The sequence below is a fragment of the Saccostrea echinata genome, unplaced genomic scaffold, assembly GCF_033153115.1.
Source record: "Saccostrea echinata isolate AGI-Se365-2 ecotype Australia unplaced genomic scaffold, CSIRO_AGI_Sech_v1 ptg000023l, whole genome shotgun sequence".
Classification (NCBI taxonomy): Eukaryota; Metazoa; Mollusca; class Bivalvia; order Ostreida; family Ostreidae; genus Saccostrea; species Saccostrea echinata.
This window is the reverse complement of record NW_026889772.1, coordinates 7,920,252-7,943,061: the sequence shown is the minus strand read 5'-3', so window position 1 is coordinate 7,943,061 and position 22,810 is coordinate 7,920,252. Positions and strand designations below refer to the sequence as shown.

General features: G+C 35.4%; 1 protein-coding gene across 1 annotated transcript; it reads right to left on the bottom strand.

Moving 5' to 3' along the window:
- Positions 1 to 3,869: 3,869 nt before the first annotated feature.
- On the bottom strand, positions 3,870 to 6,649 carry LOC133191416 (putative nuclease HARBI1). The gene is made up of 3 exons (XM_061327171.1): positions 6,122 to 6,649; positions 4,624 to 4,800; positions 3,870 to 4,396 (listed from the first exon to the last, which is right to left on the bottom strand). Exons 1-3 carry the CDS (start codon positions 6,149 to 6,151, stop codon positions 3,881 to 3,883), a joined length of 723 nt encoding a protein of 240 aa, XP_061183155.1. The 5' UTR covers positions 6,152 to 6,649; the 3' UTR covers positions 3,870 to 3,880.
- Positions 6,650 to 22,810: the final 16,161 nt, after the last annotated feature.

Below are 22,810 nucleotides of genomic sequence, written 5' to 3'. Positions count from 1 at the left end.
GGAATTCCAATAGATTGTTGGAAGACCTGGTCTCCAAAAACCACATAGATATTGTCAATCAGAAACTCAAGCATCTTTTTAATGTCAACTTCAGAGTACTTGTGTGTGCAATCAGAATGTTTTTTAACAAAATAATTTTGCAAATGACCAATGACAAGGTAAGTATATTTACGAGTTCCATTTTTATTGAAAAATCAGCTGTCAATGATATCAAAAAGCCTGGACTTTAATTTATCGTGGGGAATAGTTGTGTATAAAGTTGAAAAGTCGTAAGTTTTTAAGCTGTTGATTTTGGTAAAATCTTGTGATTTCAAATTTTCCAAAAGTTCCTTGGAATTTTTAAGTATCCACATCTGATTTACACCACCTCTCGAATATATTGTTGCACAGTACTCTTGAAGTTTCTCCTTCACCACTGTTAATATCTTAGTGAGGAGTAAAGACAGAGGCTTGGTTGAACATTTACTGGAACCCGCTATGTATCTTTGTTTGTAAGGATTTTTATGAAGTTTCGGAATCCAATATAAATATGGTAATTCGAATTCATCTTGGTTGTTTGGAATATTAAAAATATTCAAAACTGACATAAGATTTTGAAGAATTTCTTCCTTAGAAAGGGAACTATGAGTATAAGTTGGATTACCACTTGTAGAATTAAATCCAAGTTCCTCTAAAATACATTTAATATAATGAGCCCTACAAACAAAGACAATGTTGTTACCTGCTTTGTCAGCAGGGACCAGTACGTACTGATCATGTAATCTATCTAATTCTTTTTTCACTTCTGGATTATTGAATACAGAAGGATAGATGGTTTTCATATTGCCTCTCAATTTTTTAATGCGCGATTTTAACATACATCTGATACATTTAATCCATTCTGACAAAGTGTCAAGGTCTTCTTTTTCATGTCTGGCCCATCGCCTGGCGTAGTCCTCTACAGAATCCATGATATTTATGAAATTCTTACGCCAGTTGAAGGATCTGGGTTCCCTAAATTTAGGACCTTTTAAAATTAGTGATCTAAGGTCCTCATTATTAACTATATTTACGTCACCAGTAATAACGTGTCCAGCAGGACTATAGTTATAGGGCGAAGAAGAACATGAACACGATGGAGGATTATGTTTCAGATATTCGATATCCAGGCCCTGTAAAGTTTTCTTGTAATTAAAAAGTTTGGAAGCAATAGTCGATGTATATTTGTAGGAAATACAAGGTGTAGTCTTTAACTTGAAATATGGTGGAATACAAGACTGGACCCTTTTGTGATTAAGAATATTACTTATATTAACCGCGTCAATTCCTTTGTTGGCATATTGAAGTTTAAGGAAAAACACGGATTGTTTTAGCTGCATTTTCTTCAGTAAAACGCGGGGGTTTAAAAAGCCTATGATTGGCAATATCCATAACTACAGATCCGAGCCTATATTCTGGTGTCGAGGAATCAAAAAATGGACTTTCCTTGACCTTTTCAAGAAGACTATTTAAAAGTTTCAAAGGGACAGAGTAAAGTTTGGTGCGAATATGATGTAGACCTAACTGTTGATTTACGTAAGGTAGTAATGAATCAAAAGAGACATCGTGTATTAAAGGTTTATTGTAAGACCGATGCCCATGACTACACTTACGTCTCTGTGTATGGTTAAAAAGCAATCTCTGAAAAACTGTTTGATATGCTGAACTGCAGAGTAACTCAGAATCAGTGCATGTACAAATACAATGCCCTAAAAAAAATGGAAAGAAGTAATAGATGCTCCAACTGGCACGGAAGCCAAACATTTCAGCCACAAAGAAGAATTCGACCAATTCTTGGGCACAGAAGCAAGCACAAAACCCAAACATACTACATGTATTGATTCGGATAAAAAAAATAGATGAAGTTCAACATGATGATGTAGATGAGGAAATGATAAGCATGAAGAAAAAGAAGAAAAAAATGAAGACATGTAAACAGGATGTTCGTGAGCTTCTGGAAGAACAACATTCTCAATTCCTAAGCCAGATGGAAAAAATGCATAACGACAAAATGCAGAAATTTGATAAATTTCTTGAAATAATGTCTAAAAAGTGATCAAGAACAGTTAGATCCCAGTTGCTGATAGTCAGACTTTTTTTGATTTTTAATTTTTTTCTATAGTGCTGCACCGAAGAGCAGTACTAAATAACCTGTTTAATATTGGCAAAAAGGATGAGTTCAGTTAATCTTTTTAAGCTTGTGGGCAAGAAATGCTGAAAAACATTCCTTTTGTTTATGCAGGCAAGCTTTATTTTTTTTTTTTAAGTATTTGGGTTCTGACATTTGAAAGGGGGTCAAAGTTAGGTACAGCATCAAATAAAAAAAAAACTTTCAGATATCATAAATACAATAAGAATAAAGTTGTTAAACTTTTCATGCAAGAGCTATTTGTAAATCTGTCGTCTTATATTGTGACCCGCACATGTATCATAGCAACATGGTGTAAGTGAGCAATGAAACCCATGTGCCCTTTTTTGTTTTTGTTGTTAAAATTTTTTTGTTATAAAGTTTGTATAATATTTTTTTTTACGGTTGTTTTTGTTATCTCCAATGCAAATACTTCCATTGTGATACCGTTATGTCACATTATCAAGTACATGTACATAAATGTGCATGCGTCATATGTCAAGTCAGTTCCAGTATTATTGTTATATTGGGGAATCTTGTTTTTATTTTTTAAATTGCTCAGGGAGAGTTTCATGAATAAAATGAAAATTACTTCAACGATTTGTTTTCCTTTTCAACCTAACTTTCAAAAGCTTGAATAGAATGATAAGGAAGATGACTGCTAACCTGTCTATAGTCCAAAGAAATGTTTTCAGAAATATATCTGTGTAGTTATTAGGATAAAAAAAAAGCTTATTTACAGATGCAGAATATTGTACAAGGATTTTTAAGAGGAATATTTAGAAATATATATCGTAATTGTGTTGTTCGTTCTTACCAACATTCTTGGTTATTAAAGCTTTGATTATCATATAAGGTCATCATAAATAATATATTTTATCTGATGATGTACTCGGCATACAATTCTCGAATATGTAGTTGAAGACCAGTGTAATTAAACTTTCAATGAAAGCATGGTAAAATTACTTTTTCAATTCCTAAAGATTACTGTCGCTGCGCAATTAAGGATGGATGTTTTTTGCGAGTAAGTCGAAGTACAGCACATAACATAGAGCAAAACGGTTATATTATGGGACTAAATTATACACTTAAACAGGGTTTACACATTTTAAAACATTCTACACTTTGCAGATTTCATAGTTTATTGGCTTATTTACAAAAGAACTCAAGAAAACCAAAAAGTTAAAGTAGACTTTAAAATCTTGCAAAATGAATGATTCTAATAAAAATTGATTGCATAAAATAATCTAAATTCTTTTTTTAAAGGATTGCACCATTTTCAAATAAATGTAAATTAGAAATTTATTAGCAGTATTACATGTTGTTCTTAGTCTTAAGTTATTTTGTAAAACTTGGCCTAACACACCATATTTAGGGAAGAATTAAGAAAAAATCCTTAATCTTGTTCTTTGACACAAGTAAGAAGCATCCGCCTTTGTGTCATATTGAAAATTTTAACCAATATGCTTATTGCTTATATGTATGAACTTATTAATAATCATTTTGAACTCTTTCTGCTCTTCAGTACACTGTCATAATATTTATTAAATGCATTCATATTATTACAAATTTTAGGATCAATATCAGCAAGTCAAATTGATGAAAACAGGGTGAAGAATAGTTGATTACACCGGGATCCTTCATTATAACAAGATAGGCAACTTGCAAAAGTATACACATCCCTGATTACACATCCATTTTATAAAGTGTTCCGTTTTCACGGTCACACATATTTTAAATTTGTTGAAGAAGTCTTAGTCTCCTCGCCACACCATGAACTCCATGTTGGTAGATGTTCTCACATTCATTCTCTGCATCTTCTAGGATTGCATTATTGTCCATGAACTCTTCAATGTCATCAGTGTGGATCACACACAAATTGTGCAAAATACACCCAGCCATAATTAATTTTGCTATATGCCTTGGGTTGTGAAATGTCACCTCCTTCAAACGACGAAACCTTCCATTAAGGTGGGCAAAGCACCTTTCTACTGATTGTCTTGCACTAGACAGTTTGGTGTTGTATCTCTGCTGTTGTGGTGTAAGGTGTCCATAATTTTTGAATGGTGAAATTAGCCAATTGCGCAAAGGATAGGCATTGTCAGCCAAAATGTGATGACTGTTAATTATGGCTTGGCCCTCTTCCGCTTTCTGATACAGTGTTAAATTACGCAGAACCCTTGCATCATGGGTGCATCCAGGCCACCCTGTGTATGCACTTATGATTAGCATGTTGCTGTCGGTCACAACCTGCAAAATTGAGGATATATTATTTTAAAAAGGCATAAAGATACGTGACAAGTTCTAGTAAACATGGTAACATATTCTTCTCAGAGAAGTTTTTAAATTAAAACTGGAAGTGACCTAATGATTTTAAAATGTTTAATTTTCATTTTCAACACATCTTGAAATTAAAAGGTAAAATGGAATACATGGATCCTCTTTACACTACTTTTATACAATAATTTTGGAAGTACCTGTAACTGCATTGATGGAAAACCTCTTCTGTTATAATAGTCTCTGTCACCGTCAGGTGCACTTGCAAGTCTGATATGAGTGCCATCCATGAACCCTATCACATCTGAAATGCCGTATTTGTCTTCTACCTCTCTTGCAGTTTGCTGCCGTTTCTGAGCAGATGGCCACTGAATGATCTACCGTAAATGAAATGTGAAAGATTAAAGTTTGACCAACGTAATAGTAGGCCATAGATTTCTGATTACATTTTTTCTTAAATATTTAAAGATTTCTTGTTTTAATGATGCATTTGCACATGCAGCATTGTATATATATATATATATATATATATATATATATATATATATATATATATATATATATATATATATATATATATGTAATGGATATATGCCGAATACTGTTCTATATGTAAAATTATCAGACTGTTTGAGGCCCGTTAGGGCCGAAAACAGTCTGATAATTTTACATATAGAATTGTATGAGGCATATACCTTACTTAAAACATTGCTATTTAAATGTCCAAAAGTTACCTAGAGGAGTCCGATAATTACACAATAGGAGTTCAGGCATCAATAGTTTTCTACCTGAAACCATCTAATAAGTAGACAAAAGAAAAGAGAAAGTTTTTTTTTCTTTAGACAGTAAAATCAGTAAGTGAACTCTTTTGTTTCATTCATTCAATGGCAGTCGTTTGGCTTAGCAGGAACTAATGACAGTGGTCAGGTGATGAAGGATTTTTTTTTTTATGATTCGGAATATTTTTTTTTATTTAGTGCGTTTGACATTGATCCAGATACAGTGTTGGATGATATCTTCACATGCATTTAAAGTAAAAATGCGGATTTTTATCTAAAATTTTGATTGGATGATATAATGAAAATCTTGGGTTTTAAAAGTGCGGTCATTGGCGAACAAACTTCGTGAAATGAAGAGATTCGCAGACTGGTTCTTTATCAGATATGGATTTGAATTGGCTTATTCACAGTGCGGTATTGAAAATGCTTTGCAAAAAAAACGAATGGAAAGTGTTACTTTTGAGGAAGGTTAAAACTCTAGTTTCTTCTTGGATTTGCAACTTTTAACAACTTAATTTCCTCGCGTTCGCTTTCCCTGAATTTTTTTCCCTAACCTTTTTTTTGGTTTCTGGACAAATTAAACCTTGATTTTACTCTAGTTGTTGTTTTTTAACTACTGTCCGATTTTGTTATCACTGCCGTCCGATAATATATTATTGGACTGCTAAATGTTATTATCGGACAGCTACAGGTAAATTTTTAGACTGCAAGAACAAAGGCATGACGTCACAGCAATGTTTTAAATATATATATATATATATATATATATATATATATATATATATATATATATATATATATAAACAAACGTATGTATTGATATGTCTTGACTATATGTTTTAACAAACAATTTTCAGAAATATTTGCTATTTTATGACCCAGTTCATAATTAAAAAATCCAAAAACATGAGTGTAATACTCTCGTTTGCAGATCCAAAACTACGTCCATGACACGGTTTATAATTTCATGGACGGTGGATTTAGAAAGTCCAAAAAAATGTCCACACTCTCTAATAGACTGTTGATTTCCTATGAAGTTAAGAAAAACAAGCAGCTGTTTCTCGGTCTCACTGGACAGGTGCTGACCCCCCTCGGTTATGGCGCTCTACACTTCTATGAAGTTCTCGCAACATGAAATCAAACATTTCTAAATCGATTCTGTAATGAATCTTGAAATCGCCAACATTTCTATACAGTTTTATCTCACTTAAAACCTCTTCATACGTGCGAACTTTGGGGGGTTGACCTTCTCTTGATGTTGTCCAAATATTAACAATTACAAGATAATTTTTTCTGTTAAATCGCCATTAACTCCTCTTCATCTGTAATCATTTCTATGAAAAACAGCAAGTCAGCCATATTTCCTCTATCTAACGAGACTATTCTGTGTTCGACTTCTTCGATAGTTTGCGCATGCGATCTAGCACTTCCTATACCAACTAGAGTTTTCACTCGAAGTCAACCTATATTGTTTAACGTCCCTCTCGAGAATTTTTTAACTCATGTGGAGATGCCACCACTTGCCGGTGGAGAGCTGCAAATTTTGTCCTATACTCGGCACTTACGGCCATTGAGCAGTGAGGGATCTTTTTCGTGCCAGCATCTACTGCGACACGGGACCTCGGTTTATACTGTCTCATCCGAAGGACCGGTCTTTACGTCCCACAGTGGGATTCGAACCTGCACGTAAGGATCAACTCCTTACTTCGTGACTCTAGAGCAGACGCTCTAACCACTGCGCCACGCGGGCGACGTAGAACAAATATAAAAACACTCAAAATAGATGTAGGTTATAGGAAAATATTCTTCAACTGGTTTCTGGTAAAGGTGCAAGCGTATGCACCTCGTATTCAATAAATTGGGGGAAGGTGCATTTATCCGAGAAGGTGCGGATGTACCGTGACTAATGTAAACAATAACAAAGAAGGAGCGGATCGACCTCCTACAATACAAGCTTTATAATTTAATAAATAATCACCTTCTGCAGCACCTTCGCTGGGTCGTGCAGTAATTGCTGTTGTGACATACTGCTGGATTTAGAACAAGAAAACTGTCAGACTTTACCTTTGCAACGCCTCTCTGTTTATAAACACTACGCTGGCCAATCGGAGGTCGTCTTACTAAAGAGGTAGCATGCGGTAGACTCAACCCGAAGTATGGAGGAAAAAGGACACACGCATATATGTAGTTCCTTTCACAAATTAAAAGGCAAAATAACACCGAAAATCCAATTAGAAGCGAAGGTAAACATATCTGTCCCCCGCTTTCACTGAAAGTGGGGGATATTAATTTGGGTCTGTCTGTCCGTCCGTCTGTAACACTTTTCTTTTCCGCAAGATATCTCGAGAACCCTTTGAGCTTTTGCAATGAAATTTTGCATAGCAACTCCCTATGGCCTAAAGAAGAACCCTATTTATTTTAGGTCAAAAGGTCGAGGTCATAAATTCTGTCTGTTTTAACACTGTTGTTTCTGTGCGATATCTCGCGAATTCTTTGAGCTTTTGCAATGAAAATTTACATAACTCCCTGTGGCCTAAGGAAGACCCCTATTGATTTTGAGGTCAAAAGGTCAAAGTTCAAGGTCGTAAATAAATTCCGTCTGTGTGTAACACTTTCGTTTCCGGGCGATATCTCAAGAAGCTTTTGAGCTTTTGCAACGAAATTTTATACCATAACTCCCTATGGCCTCTCTTGCCCCTTTCAAAGTTTTATTTATTGTATTTAAAAGTCGCTTGTCACTATTTTAGCACAGGGGCATGACGAGTGGTATTACGTATAATACAGGCGGACTTTATATTCTAATTACATCTATTAGAACTGTTTAGTAAAGGCTAAATTAGACAACATTTATTGTGTAAAATTTTGACAATATCAAACGTGAATATAAACATTATATGTGACTTAATGTTTGCATTTAATTTGCTGTAAAATCAAGTGCCTCCGTGGTCTAGTGGTATCTTGCTCGCTTAGCAAGCGAGAGGCCCGGGTTTAATCCCCGAGCGATTCTCTTTTTTTAAGGTGTTTTTTTGTTTGATTTACTAAATGATACTATTCAACATGTGAAATGAAAAAGTTAAGATGTCTGGCGTGTACAAACTCATAAAATCACTATTACAGTGTGATAATTATTCTGTGTATAGTATATTAAAAAAGTCTTCTATACACATATTAAAGAATAAGCAATCAAATCTTTATATTCATATTGTTTTTTTTAAGTTTGCTACAATATACATGTATACATTTAATAATTAAACAAATACAGGGGGGGGGGGGGGGCAGTGTGACCCCCCCCCCCCCGAACTGCGCATCTTTTTTCCCTAAGCGGGGGGACACAAATTCTCTGAATTAGCTTGTTATATGCTGTCATGTGTTTTTATTAAGATGACTTGTTGCAAACGGTGGAGACAACCTCCACATTGAATGTAAACAAACATCTTTCTGTAAATGATATTCTAAATGGATAAAAATAGCTAGATATCACGAAAGTTTTTACATGTTGTAACGATTATCAAATGCTAATATGGTAAAATGGATCTAGGTTAGGTTAGGTTTGTTTGTATGTTGTTTTAACGTCTCTCTCGAAAATTTTTCACTCATATGGAGACGCCACCACTTGCCGGTGGAGAGCTGCAAATTTTGTCCTATACTCGGCAGTGAGGAATCTTTTTCGTGCCAGCACCTACTGCGACACGGGACCTCGGTTTATACGGTCTCATCCGAAGGACCGGTCTCCACGTCCCACAGTGGGATTCGAACCTGCGACGTAAGGTTCAACTCCTTACTTCGCGACTCTTGAGCAGACGCTCTAACCACTGCGCCACGCGGGCGACGATTTAGGTTAGGTATAAACCGAAATTTCTCTGGTATAAGGTACAGGTCAACATATATATTTCATAACATTATCCCCTTCTTTCAGAACATTTGTACTCAAATGAAAGAAGAACAAGATGGTGACAGGAGGAAATAAACTTTATGTTTTGGTGGGTAAAACAACTTGAATTTGGAATACAACAAGATGTGTTTGTGAAACACTGATGCCCCCGTATGGCAATTATCAAAGGTTAAACTTTCTCAAATGCAAATCAAATATGTTGGTACCCAAAGTAAGGTCTTGTCTCGAGGAATATACCTGTGAAATATGAAAACCGTAACAGCAACCATTGAATAGATATGGAAAAGGTTTAAGTTTTTCAAAATTAAAATAAATCAAATATCAAGGTCAAGTTCAAATGGTCAAAATTAATGGTGCCCAAGGAAAGGTCTTCTAACAAGAAATACACATGTGAAATATGAAAGCCCTAACACCAACCGTTCAGAAGTTATGGCCAAGGTAAGTTTTTCAAAAGTAGGTCAAATGCCGAGGTCAAAGGGTCAAAGTTGTTGGTATCCAAAGTAAGGTCTTGTTACAAGGATTACATACGTAAGGTATGAAAAGCCCAAGCACCAATTATTCAAAAGTAATGGCCAAGGTTAAAGTTTTCCAAAAGTAAGTCAAACTCCAAGGTCAAAGTTGTTGGTATCCAAATGAAGGTCTTGTCACAACAATTACATATGTGAAGTATGAAAGCCCTAGCACCAACCGTTCAAAAGTTATGGCCAAGGTTAATGTTTTTAAAAAGTAGGTCAAACTCCAAGGTCAAGGTCAAACTGTCAAATTTTTGTGGTATCCAGAGGAAGGTCTTGTCACAAGGATTACACATGTGAAGTATAAAAGCCCTAACACAAACTGTTCAAAAGTTATGGCCAAGGTTAACTTTTTTTCAAAAGTAGGTCAAACTCCACTGTCAAGGTCAAAGTTGTTGGTATCCTAAGAAAGGCCTTGTCACAAAGTATACACATGTGAAGTTTGAAAGCCCTAGCACCAACTATTCAAAAGTTACGGCCAAGGTTAAAGTCTGAAACATTTTTGCAAAAGTGGGTCAAACTCCAAGGTCAAGGTCAAATTTTATGGTACCCAAGGAAGGTCCTGTCACAAGGAATACATATGTGAAATATGAAAGCCATAGCTCAAACCAATCAAAAGTAATGGGCAAGGTTAAAGTTTTTGCGGACAGACAGACAGACAGACGGACGGACGGACGGACAGGGCAAAAACTATAACTATATGCCCCCGAATCTTCGATTACCGGGACATGAAAACAAATGCATGATAGCCCAGGCATGGCAATACTACATGTATCACATGGTTATGGAGTATCAGTATCTTCAACTGGCACAATGGAAGGTATGGCAATATATCACAAAGGAAAATATTCAAACAATATAACAAAGGTATGCAACATCCATGTTCATACTCATCCAGTTATACTGGAAAATAAATGATGAAGAATATGGGTAATCCAGCATCCAACAATAATAAACACGTATAAAACAACAATAACAATAATTCTGCGTTCAACAATAAATACAAGGAATTGGTATAGAAATATAGGATCCTCAGGTAAAACAAAACAAAGGTAAGGTATATATCACATCACTATAAAAATGGCATTTCACTTGATACACACTTCAATATCACAACATAATATCACAGGTCAATATCACAGCATAGTATCACAAGTCAATATCACAGACACATAAAAGTTGATGTAGAAATGTTACTGATTTCCTAGGATCTCAAATGTTTTTCTTTTCATCAGAACCTCATGGTGTTGAAGGAAGAGTTCTGTATTCTTCTGTAGTGAGTGAATGAGGACGAGGTCCTTTGTAATTACATGTACATTCAATGGAAGCTCTGCAACATTCCTCAAATAACTAAGAATGTAATGAAATAATTTTGGGTCCCTGAAGTAGGAATAAATGTTATCGATGGAATACGGTTTCATACGTGAGGATGGCATGACTATATGGGATAGAAGTGATCTTGGATCTGCCTGGAGAGTGGGCACACTAGTTTCGAATTTTGTGCCTCCAACGTTGAGATAGATGCGCTGTTGTTGGGCAATCGCTAATCCTTTTAATCTAATCTGTTGTATAGGAGTGGTATTATAATCTGGAACTGAGACATTAGGTGCTTGAATGGTGTAAGTGGAAAGTTCTGGTAAATTTTCTTTTGGAGGAACGGATTCAAATTGTGAATTAGCTGCAAATATGGATAGAGCCTGTTCATTTAAAGAGGAATGGACAGAGCTAAATGAACTGGAGGACGGAAGAAGATGATGATGATGGTGATGCTGGAGTTGCTAGTGTTGGATGGTACACAGCCTTCTTGACTGTTAAGGTACTTGAAGTGGAAGTGACTGGCATGGAAACAGAAGTGGCTGTCACAGATTTTGTGGCTCAGTTTGAGGCATACGCAGCACAGTTAAGGCTTCAAAAAAGAGGCGGGGTCTAATTTTTACGGGAAATATTAACTATGACAACATGAAACTAACAATCCTTAAAAATACCACAAAATGAAGTGGTTTGCAATTTTAAACTGTAGGGGATAATTAAACTACATCAAAACTTACTATAACATGCGTTTTTGTCGTAAGTTGAATCCCACATAGCAAGGTTTAAACAAGTCATTGATCGCACTGCACTTGTCGACATGACATCATTCCGTAAAACTTGACGCAGATTGTTTGCAGTGAGAGGCCGATCAAGTAATATTTTCACAACAAAGAAATGAATTTTATAATTAAATAAAATATTATTTGCAGATGTTTAAGAGGCCATTAATTTAGATGCAATGTCTTTTCTATGATTTTGTTCATATATTTACGGTACATCCCCTAATTAACGGATACTGTCGTATATTTGTATGCAGGTACGTTGGGGAATAATCTAAGGGTCTTAATAAATGGATCTAGTGCAAGGGCATACCCTCAATAGATCATGACAAGTTTTTATTCATAAACCCTTCAAGTATTAAGCTATTTGAAAAGTGCTGCGATCCTATTGAAATCTTGAAACTGAATAAATTATTTCTATATTTAATGAAGCTGATCAGCAAAAAAATTCAGTATACGTTCACTATAAATATGATTTAAACAATGAAATAGAAACTAAAAAAGATCGCAGCACTTTTCACAAACTACAAACTATGACCAAGGAAAGACACGTAGCTTTGAAATAAACAACATTCTTTGGGACTTAATTTTAGATTAGCAAATTTAAGTCGTTCAAAAACTTTTCTCAAGTTTTCTAATTGTCCTTAAAAATCTTTGGAAAATACAATAATATCATCTAGATACACTAGGCACACCTTTCAGGAGAGTCCATTGAGAACTTTCTTCATGAGTCTTGCAAAGGTGACTGGCGCATTGCAGAGGCCAAAGGCCATGATGGTAAACTGCCACAGTCCTCCGCCTGGGAAGGAAAATGCTGTTTATGGGAGGTCTGCCTCAGAAATACCAACTTGCCAGTAATCTGACTTAAAATCAAGGGTACTGTTGAACTCCGCACCAGAAAGGGAATCTAAGGTATCATCTATTCTGGGTAAGGGGTGAGGATCTTTTTAGGGGTGAAGATCTTGTTAGTAACGTCATTGAGTCGACGGAAGTCAACGCAAAATCTAAGGGAGTTATCTTTCTTTTTAAAAGTACAATAATTGAAGACCATGGGCTAGTGGATGGTTCAATGACACCTAGATCAGCAATGCTCTTTATTTCAGCTTTTTTTGACAATTAAGGGCACTCGAAGGGGTCTTTGTTGTATGGGATGGACATTTCGAAGTATCAATGGTATGTAGTATGATGTTAGTGTGACCTATATCTTTGTCAGGTTTGGAGAATATATATCTTGGTATTCTATTAAAAGATTTCTCAAGTCTGCACACTCATTGTCATGTAATTTTACAGTACTTCTGGTGTACAAATCTTTTAAATGGGAAGGTAACTCATGTTTTTGTTTCTATCGTGGACGTACATTTACACAGATTGTGGAAACTTTCAGTAGTTGGTTTTTCTTGTTTTCTTGTATGTTACTATTATATACTGGCTCACAAGTGGCTGCGATGGTATTTTTGTAATTTTGCATGGTTCATCTTGCAAGTTCAGTATTCTTAGTGGTACAATACCTTAACTAGGAAGTACTAAAGACCTAGCAATCATAAGACCTTGTTTTTCTACAAAAGTACTGGTGAGCTCCAATACGGCAGCACATTTGTTGACATGACCGGTAGATCGCCCATGTGGCGCAGTGGTTTGAGCGTTTGCTTTAGAGTTACGAGTAAGGAGTTGATCCTTACGTCGCAGGTTCGAATCCCACTGCTGGACGTGGAGACCGGTCCTTCGGATGAGACCGTATAACCGGAGGTCCCGTGTCGCAGTAGATGCTGGCACGCAAAAGATCCCTCACTGCTCAATGGCCCTGAGTGCCGAGTATAGGTCAAAAATTTGCAGCTCTCCACCGGCAAGTGTTGGCGTCTCCATGTGAATGAAAAGAGGGACGTTGAACAATAAACAAACAAACTAACTAAACCTGGAACTATCATTACAGTCCCAGGGGGAACAACAACATTTTCTGTCACAGTAATTCTGCAACAGGTAGGTACTTCGTTTGAATATCTATAACAGGGTAATTTGTTACCTTGCAGATCAAGGCAACTTTTACTTAAGAGTACATCACATGTGTTGGCGTTTATAAAATCTATACTAAGGAAGACACCATTATTTATGTCAGCAACAAGGACGTCATGGAAAAGTGCTGGTCAATTTGTACTTCAACACAAGTCTGACCAATAAAAGAGGAAGTGGTTCAAGTTGCAGTAACCAATTTCGTATTAACTGGGGTAATTTTTCTGTGTTTGGAGGGATACATGGATTTTTTACTTAAAATGGTGACACTGGCTCCAGTGTCCACCAATAATGACATAGAGGTATCTTGAACTTTGGCAGCAATGAACAATCCCTCATCCCCAGACATGGTTTTATTTAATAACATTGTTGAGAGCCATTTTTTAGGAGTCGATCTGTGGCCCTCCGATGCGACCTCATTTGGTTTCCCTGGGCCTGTTGATTTTTCATGGCAGGTCTTTGGTTTTGATTGTTGTTGTTAAAGTAATGGTCATTTTGTTTCCATCTAGATTGAACTTGTCCTGGTTCATTTTGGTTTTTCGGAGGATTTCTCTATTGGGGTTGTGAGTTTGCGTTCACTAATTTTCTGATCTCCGTGGTTTCATTTTTAACCTCTGTAAAACCATTTCTTATCAATTGTAATGAGTTACAGTCATTGGTCTGGTTTGGGTTTTATTAACAAATCTAACTGGACCTCGTTTTCCGTCTGCTAAGCGGTGTATTTCCAGTCTAATGGTTTGGGCCTCTGCTTTGAGACTTTGATAATTCCATCTATTAAGCTCTAACAAAATCTCAATTTGTGCTAAATATTCCTCTAGGTCCTCAGACCCATCAAAACAATGTGGTTTGGTTTGTTGAAATCCCCCAACTTGGCAATGATGATGTGGTAAGGGTGGTTCAGTGGAAATTTCTGGGTAGGAAATGGGACAGGGATTTGAAGTATTTTATTTGATGGTACTTGGGGACTGAAAGGACAAAACTGGGATTTCAATTTTCTGATTCAACATTGTGTTGGATTTCTCCCAACTGTTGTTTCATATTTGTGATTTGTTCGTCAAATTCATTTTTCATGGTAATTTATAGTTGCACCTTAAACACATTTCTATTGGTTTCTACACACGTTTCTGAATTGCTTGGTCAATTCACATTGCATTTCTTTAAATTCATTTACTAAAGCTTTTGTAATATTTTTGGTAGGGTCATCTGGTAATTGAACACCTTCTCCAGCACCTGCAGAGATGCTATGAGTCATCTTCGTTCATGGTAGAATGATTATCATCACTTGGTTCAAAGAACAATTCCTTTGATTCATCCATTTTTATTTTTAAAAAATAAATATTGAACTTTTCAATAATTTTGGCTTGTTTTTTTCTTGAGGACTCTGTCCTGTCAACAACAAGGTACAGATACATTTGGGTCCCACTTCCGACACCAATGTAACGAAAAATGCCGAGATTAAATATTTGTATTATAATAGTTACTTTTTCTGTAGTCTACAGCATTTCCTTATAAATATTATGTAAGCTGTGTACCTTTTTTTTATAAGTTAACAAGACAACAGTCTGTTTTTAAATACACACAAACTTATTGTAACCAATTGACAAGTATTTGAAACGAACAGGTAACTTCCTAGTCAGCAGCTGGCGCAGTAGATCAGAGGGATAATACATTCGTCTGGAATAAAGTGTAGAATAAATAAAATAACTCTCTAAATAGACTTAAGTTGTAGGAAAATATTCTTCAAATGGTTTCTGGTAAAGGATTAGTATTCAATAAATTGGGGAAAAGTGCATACATGTATATCCGAAAAGATGCGAATGTACAGTAATAATGTAAACAATAACAAGGAAGGGGCGGATTAACCTCCTACAATACAGGGGAAATGGTCGGTACTGGAGAAGGTGCGGAGTCCAATATATACACCTTTATAATTTAATAACTAATCACCTTCTGCACCTTCGCTGGGTCGTGCAGTAATTGCTGTTGAGACATACTGCTGGATTTAGAACAAGGAAACTGTCAGACTGTACCTTCGCAGCGCCTCTCTGTTTATGAACACTTCGCTGGCCAATCAGAGATCAGCTTACTATCAGTCTATCCCAAAAGCACCGGTCCGTCGGACAAAGCAAACTGGTAAAATCGTTCCGTTTGTCCGAGGTTTGTTTTGAGATTTTAAATTTTATATTTTCTAGTCGATCGTATAGACGCTCTAATACCAAAACACATTATTAAAAACGTTTTGTTGATCGTGATTGCTTCAAAACATACTTCCGCCACGATGGGTCTAAATTATTTCGATGGGACAGTACCAGGGAAGAAAAAGAAACAAAACAATGTAGAAAAAAAGGAAGCCCCTGAAGGAATACGAGAAACACCGAAAAGACCGGACGTTCGATGAGAAAAGGAGGGAGGGACGGTCGTGGTTACAGGTGAATGAGAATCTGGTGGATCAGGATGAACCATGTGAACCGAGCATGACTTGCAAGTGCTTTATTGCCAATGAAAAACCGTCACGAAGTAAGAATAGTACGAAAGCATTCATTACGGGCTGTAAAACTGGGATTATCAGCAGTAACAGATCATGAAAAGAGTAACTTTCATATGAGAGCATCAGACTACAATAGTCATGGTCATTGTTGAAGAGAAAAACGGAACGGAAGCAGGGAGGACTCTTCTTTCCTTGCAGAAAGCCGACATTAGTAGGTTACAAACCTTAATTAGAAACATCCACGCAGTCGTTAAAGGTGCTTAGACAGATTTGAACTTAATATTTTTTCAAATTTTCTGTATAATATCACGACTTATATATTGCAATAACATTTCACACGAAAATATAATTAAAAACTTATTTTATCTGAAAATTATTGGAACTACGAATTCCGGGACGCGTTTGATTAACACATCTTTGCACTTTCACAAATTTTAACTTTATCCTTAATATTTAAGAAAAGAAGCGATTTTGTTATGCATAAATGAAAAATATTACATCTATAATCCAGAGTAGAAATGTTCGAAAGCAAAACCATCTCACCAGTATTGGCAGTCCGTGCTCTATGATGTGTACAGAGTTTAACAAATTGAACACACCCTTGAAACGTAAACTGTTTTTGTAAACAGGGCACGAGCTCTGTTATTGTTAATGTATACGATTCACTGGGTGTGTTCAATTGTTAAACTCGGCACACACCACTGAGCGCGGACTTGCAATACTGTGAGTGGATTTTGCTTTCGAACATTTCTACTCTGAATTTTCTGGGTTATAGTTTTAATATTTTTCATTAATACGCAATAAAATTGCCACTTTTCTTAAGTATTAATAATGAAATTAAAATATGTGAAAGCACAAGGATGTGTCAATTCAACGCGTCCAGAAAATAGAAGTTTTAATAACTTCGAGATGAAATAAGCTTTTTATTACATTTTATTATGAAATGCTATAGCAACATACAAGTCATGAAATTATACAAAAAATTTGAAAAAATACTGACTTCAAATCTGTGTCCAAGCACCTTTAAAAACAACAGACCATTGAGGGACTATGCTTGGCTATGTCAAATGGACAAAGCTAAGGATATTGACCTAGGTGAGACTTACCTCAACGATAAGGCAGCCATAGTTTTTACAATTGCAATAGCCGAATCAGAAAAAAAGAAAACGGTTAAATCTGTAGAAAGTTCAGATTTTTATGCCGTTATGATGGATGGATCAGCAGTGATGAACAAGAATTGTTGTACATCAGACTGGCTCACAAAGGAGAGATCAAAGAAAAGTTTGTATGTATTGGAACCCCAAACAGCACAGCGCAGAAGATCCGAAAACTTTTGTGCTCAACAGCTTGCATGAAAATGGGATAAATAAAGGTTTGGATTATTAATCTTTAGTAATTAGTTTTTAATATGGAATTCAAATTTTATGTTTAGCAGAGATAATACTTTATGAACTGATTATGATTTTATTAATATTGAAAAGTACATTACAAACCTGAGAAGTTATATCTTGATATGAAAATTATATTTTACAATTTATAGAATAAATTTCTAGATAAACTTGTTGCACTGGGCAGTGATGGTGCTTCAAACATGACTGGGGTTAAAGGGGATTTGGCAGCACTTTTGAGGAGAGATGTTAATCCAGAATTGGTGACTGTGCAGTTTTGCACATAGGCTGGAGTTGGCTTTCCCAAATGTACTGAAAAAAGTAAAGTCTATGATAAGCTGATGACTTTGCTCACTAGACTGTACTATTTTTTAGATTTGTCAAATCCGACGATTTTTAGTAACCGGTTTCTCGCTTACTTTTCCGATCGAGTAACCGGTTACTCGGATGATTTTTTCGTTAAAGTTACCATATCAATTATTTATCTCATCCTTTACCTATCGGTAGAAATAAAACAAATGCACTGCGTATGAACTATTTACAATTACAAACTCAAACACATACACAATATCTTCAAAGAATTTTGATTTTAGATGTCAGTCAAAACGAACAGTTTGTTTTTGTTTTTGTAAATAATTTTATCGACATGTAGTAGTGGCCTTTAGTGAAGAATAACACCACCTATGGGTTCATCGTTTATTATTAAATACTTCAGTGTTGATATGGATGGACACAATGATAATATAATTGTTGTAGTTATAGTTTTAAGCCCTGTAATAGGAATAAACAATATTGAGCATAAAAAATCAACAATAAACTTGCAAGGGAATATGTATAATACAAGAAGGATAACTCTTGCTATCTTCTTAAAGTTTAAAGTACTTTACAAGTTATTTCCCTTGACTGCATTAAAAATATATTAAAAACATTAATTCTGATAATGAATATTATGCATATACAATATTACTCCATAAATATATACATTTCAATGCAACTATTTCACATTACATTTATCTATGATAAAAGTATTATATTTCATATGCTTATCAATTAATCACCTGTTTATGGAACAAGGCTTAAACTCAACTAGTAGACTAATTGTTCTCGAACAATTAGAGGTCTTTCCACCTTCTTTAAATTTCATATATATTTCTTTTTTTTACTCTCTGGAGTTAATTTTTATACAAAAAGAATCCATAAATGGCTTGAAAGATAGAAAAAATGAAAATTTTTAAATATTTTGAATGACCTTGACCTTTGACCTTGAACAAATATTCAAGGTCAACAATCAAGGGTCACATTGCACTTAACCCCATGCTTCTACAACCTTTAGTTTTAAAGTTAGAAGGTTTAACAGTAAGCGCAAAGACGTTAATGGGCGATAACTCATATAAGGGGTCACCGGATACTTTTGCACTGAATAGTTTGAAGTTGTGTCTAAAGACCCTGAATAGATCAGTGAAGGTTTCTTGTCTCTGCGGTTTACGGTTTCAGAGGAGTAGCGATAACAAGGTTTTTCACACAAGGGGCAATAACTTTTAAAAGGGTTAAGCTTAGGGGACAAGATTGAAATCTTTGAAATAGTTTTAAAAGTACATATTAAAGATGTTAAGATATACTGTATATGTTGAAAGACAAAAGAGCTATAAAAAGAGCTTTATTTCTCATATTTGGAATGACCCTGACCTTTGACCTTGACATAAATTTCAAGGTCCAAGGTCAAAGATTCTAATGCAGTTAGTTTCATGTCTCTACGGCTTATCGTTTTGAAAATTTTTCATTTTTTGTAAACTTCAAAAACTTTCAGGGGCAATAACTCAGTAATAGGGTCGACGAATACTTTTTCAGTGAATAGATTGGAGAGAGTACTCAGTTAGTTGAAGACATTGGTGAAGGTTTCCTACCTCTACGGTTTAAGGTTTCGGAGGAGTAGCGATAACAAGGTTTCTAGCGAAAGGGGCAATAACTGTGAAAGGGGTCATAGGTTATATGCGTTGGGTCAAATTTGTTCATAACTTTTTATGACTTTTACGATGAACAAAAAATCTTTTCGATAAACCTTGAAACAAAAAATCAGCGGAAGAAAAATAATAATAACTAGTAAACTAATTGTTCTCGAACAATTAGAGGCCTTTCCACCTTTTTAAGTGTTTGCATGTCATTTGGGTTGAAAAATAGGAGAAAAAGGAGAAAAATGCAAAAAAAAAAAAAAAAAAAAAAAAAAGCTCCTCCAGCTGGGATCGAACTCAAAACCCTTGGGTTGAAAGGCAGGTGCGCTAACCATTCGGCCACGCATTGCGATAACATACGTTAGTTAATTGTTTAAGACTATAGAAGAGATGCAAGCGTATTTTTAGAATCGGTAGGGGAAGAAAGAAGTTCCGTAAAAGGAAATAGTTCCTGAATTTGCAAGCAGTATATAAAATAATGAGGGACGGGCTGCGTGAGAAAACGTTAACACTGTTCCCTAATGAAAATGTATTAATGGACTGTAGCCTGATTCATGGATATTGTGAGCATGCTGATTTTTTGTAAATAGCTTCGTTGTAAGCATAAAGATCGGGTTCGGATTTTAACATTTCTGACTGAATATCCTGAAATAAATATGAAACATTTAAATAAGCATTTCTTTGGGTTTAATTAAATATGTGTAGCCCAAATTAAATTCCCAAGATGCATTTTTAGAAGGGAAACACGACAATGAAAGCGAGAATTGTTTTGAATATACCGAAAATCGCTATTTCTGGAAACTGATTAATTCTAAATAAAAATCAAATAAATTCCAAATGTAAAAGAAAGAGAGAATGCTTGGTATTAAAATGTCGTATCATATCAGGAGAATTAAATGCTACTAACGACATCTGAAGAAATAGCCGATGAAAGGTTTAGATCATTTCTTCGTTCGCCTGCACTTAAATTTCAAACACAACAGAACTTGTAGTTTTTGCCGTGAAACTTCAGGACTTCTATAAACTTATAAGACTCACCGTAAAACTCTCCAGAAAGTTTCTCTGAGGTCTATACTACATTTGCACCAAATTTGGTGTCGATCCGAGGTCTGGTTTGAATTCTAGAGTAATATTCTACATTGTTGTTGATGTGATTTTTTTTTTTTTTAAGAAGGGGGTGTGGGGGGGGGGGGTGAATTATTTATTTCATGCCTCTCTTAAGAATTGTAACTACTTCCACATCCTTAAGCCTTATTGTGACTTTTGAGTCAAGGTCAAAGGTCAAGGTCATTCAAAAAAAAAAAAAACAAAAACAAAAAAAAACAAGAAATCTTTACTTTCTGTGTTTTTACCTGATACTGGAGCTGGATGCATGTCCTAACTTTTCCATTTGACCCAATGTCAAGGTCAAAGGTCAAGGTCAAAGTTCAAGGTCATTTGGTGAATTGCTATATTTTACACATATATAAGGGATTTCTTATGTTTTTAAATGATCTTGACCTTTGACCTTGACCCATATTTCAAAATCAAAGGTCAAATATGCCGATGCAGTTGGTCCCATGTCTCTAGGATACACCGTTTTAAAAATAAGTTCGTTAAATGTAAGTAGCGTAAACTTTCAGGGGCAGTAACTCATACAAGGGACCAAAGAATGCTTTCGCAATGATAGAATGAAGAGAGTACTAAATGAGTCGAAGACACTGATGAAGGTTTGGAATCTCTACGGTTTACGGTTTCGGAGGAGTAGCGATAACAAGGTTTTGTTGCAAAAGGGGTGACAACTTTTGAATGGGTCAAGCTCGGGGGACAAGAATGAAATCTTTGAAATAGTTTTAGAAGGACATATTATAGATGCAAAGAAATTCAGTATATGTTGAAAGACAAAAGAGATATTAAAAAAGCTAATTTTCTCAAATTTTGAATGACCTTGACCTTTGACCTTCACAAAAATTTCAAGGTCAGAGGTCACAAAATCTAATGCAGTTGGTCCCATGTCTTTACGACTTATCGTTTAGAGAATTTTGTCATTATTCGTAAACATCAAAAACTCTCAGGGGCAGTAATTTATTAAAGGGCTCGACAAATCATTTCGCAATGAAAAGATTGAAAAGTCCTCTCGAGTAGTCGAAAACATTGGTGAAGGTTCTGTATCTCTACGGTTTATGGTTTCGAAGGAGTAGCGATAACAGGCTATTCTTGCGAAAGGGGCAAGAACTCCGAAAGGGGTCATAGGTCATACTCGTTGGGTAGTTTTTCGAAATAACTTTTGTTGTCGAGTATCATGAACTATAAAGTTTTTCGATAAGTCTTTCGGTTCAAAAGTCCGTAACGGAAAAATAATAATAATAATAAACATAAGCATTTCAAGAGGTCTTTCCACAGAAAGGTGGAAAGACCTAACTAGTAAACTAATTGTTCTCGAACAATTAGAGGCCTTTCCACCTTTTTAAGTGTTTGCATGTCATTTGGGTTGAAAAATAGGAGAAAAAGGAGAAAAATGCAAAAAAAAAAAAAAAAAAAAAAAAAAAAGCTCCTCCAGCTGGGATCGAACTCAAAACCCTTGGGTTGAAAGGCAGGTGCGCTAACCATTCGGCCACGCATTGCGATAACATACGTTAGTTAATTGTTTAAGACTATAGAAGAGATGCAAGCGTATTTTTAGAATCGGTAGGGGAAGAAAGAAGTTCCGTAAAAGGAAATAGTTCCTGAATTTGCAAGCAGTATATAAAATAATGAGGGACGGGCTGCGTGAGAAAACGTTAACACTGTTCCCTAATGAAAATGTATTAATGGACTGTAGCCTGATTCATGGATATTGTGAGCATGCTGATTTTTTGTAAATAGCTTCGTTGTAAGCATAAAGATCGGGTTCGGATTTTAACATTTCTGACTGAATATCCTGAAATAAATATGAAACATTTAAATAAGCATTTCTTTGGGTTTAATTAAATATGTGTAGCCCAAATTAAATTCCCAAGATGCATTTTTAGAAGGGAAACACGACAATGAAAGCGAGAATTGTTTTGAATATACCGAAAATCGCTATTTCTGGAAACTGATTAATTCTAAATAAAAATCAAATAAATTCCAAATGTAAAAGAAAGAGAGAATGCTTGGTATTAAAATGTCGTATCATATCAGGAGAATTAAATGCTACTAACGACATCTGAAGAAATAGCCGATGAAAGGTTTAGATCATTTCTTCGTTCGCCTGCACTTAAATTTCAAACACAACAGAACTTGTAGTTTTTGCCGTGAAACTTCAGGACTTCTATAAACTTA

Coding starts and splice junctions, on each gene's coding strand:
- LOC133191416 (XM_061327171.1), bottom strand. CDS start 6,151: ATGGACGTAGTTTTGGATCTGCAAACGAGA. Junction 4,801..6,121: donor TTTTGGATCTGCAAACGAGA/GTATTACACTCA, acceptor CATTTACGGTAG/ATCATTCAGTGGCCATCTGC. Junction 4,397..4,623: donor TTCCATCAATGCAGTTACAG/GTACTTCCAAAA, acceptor TCAATTTTGCAG/GTTGTGACCGACAGCAACAT.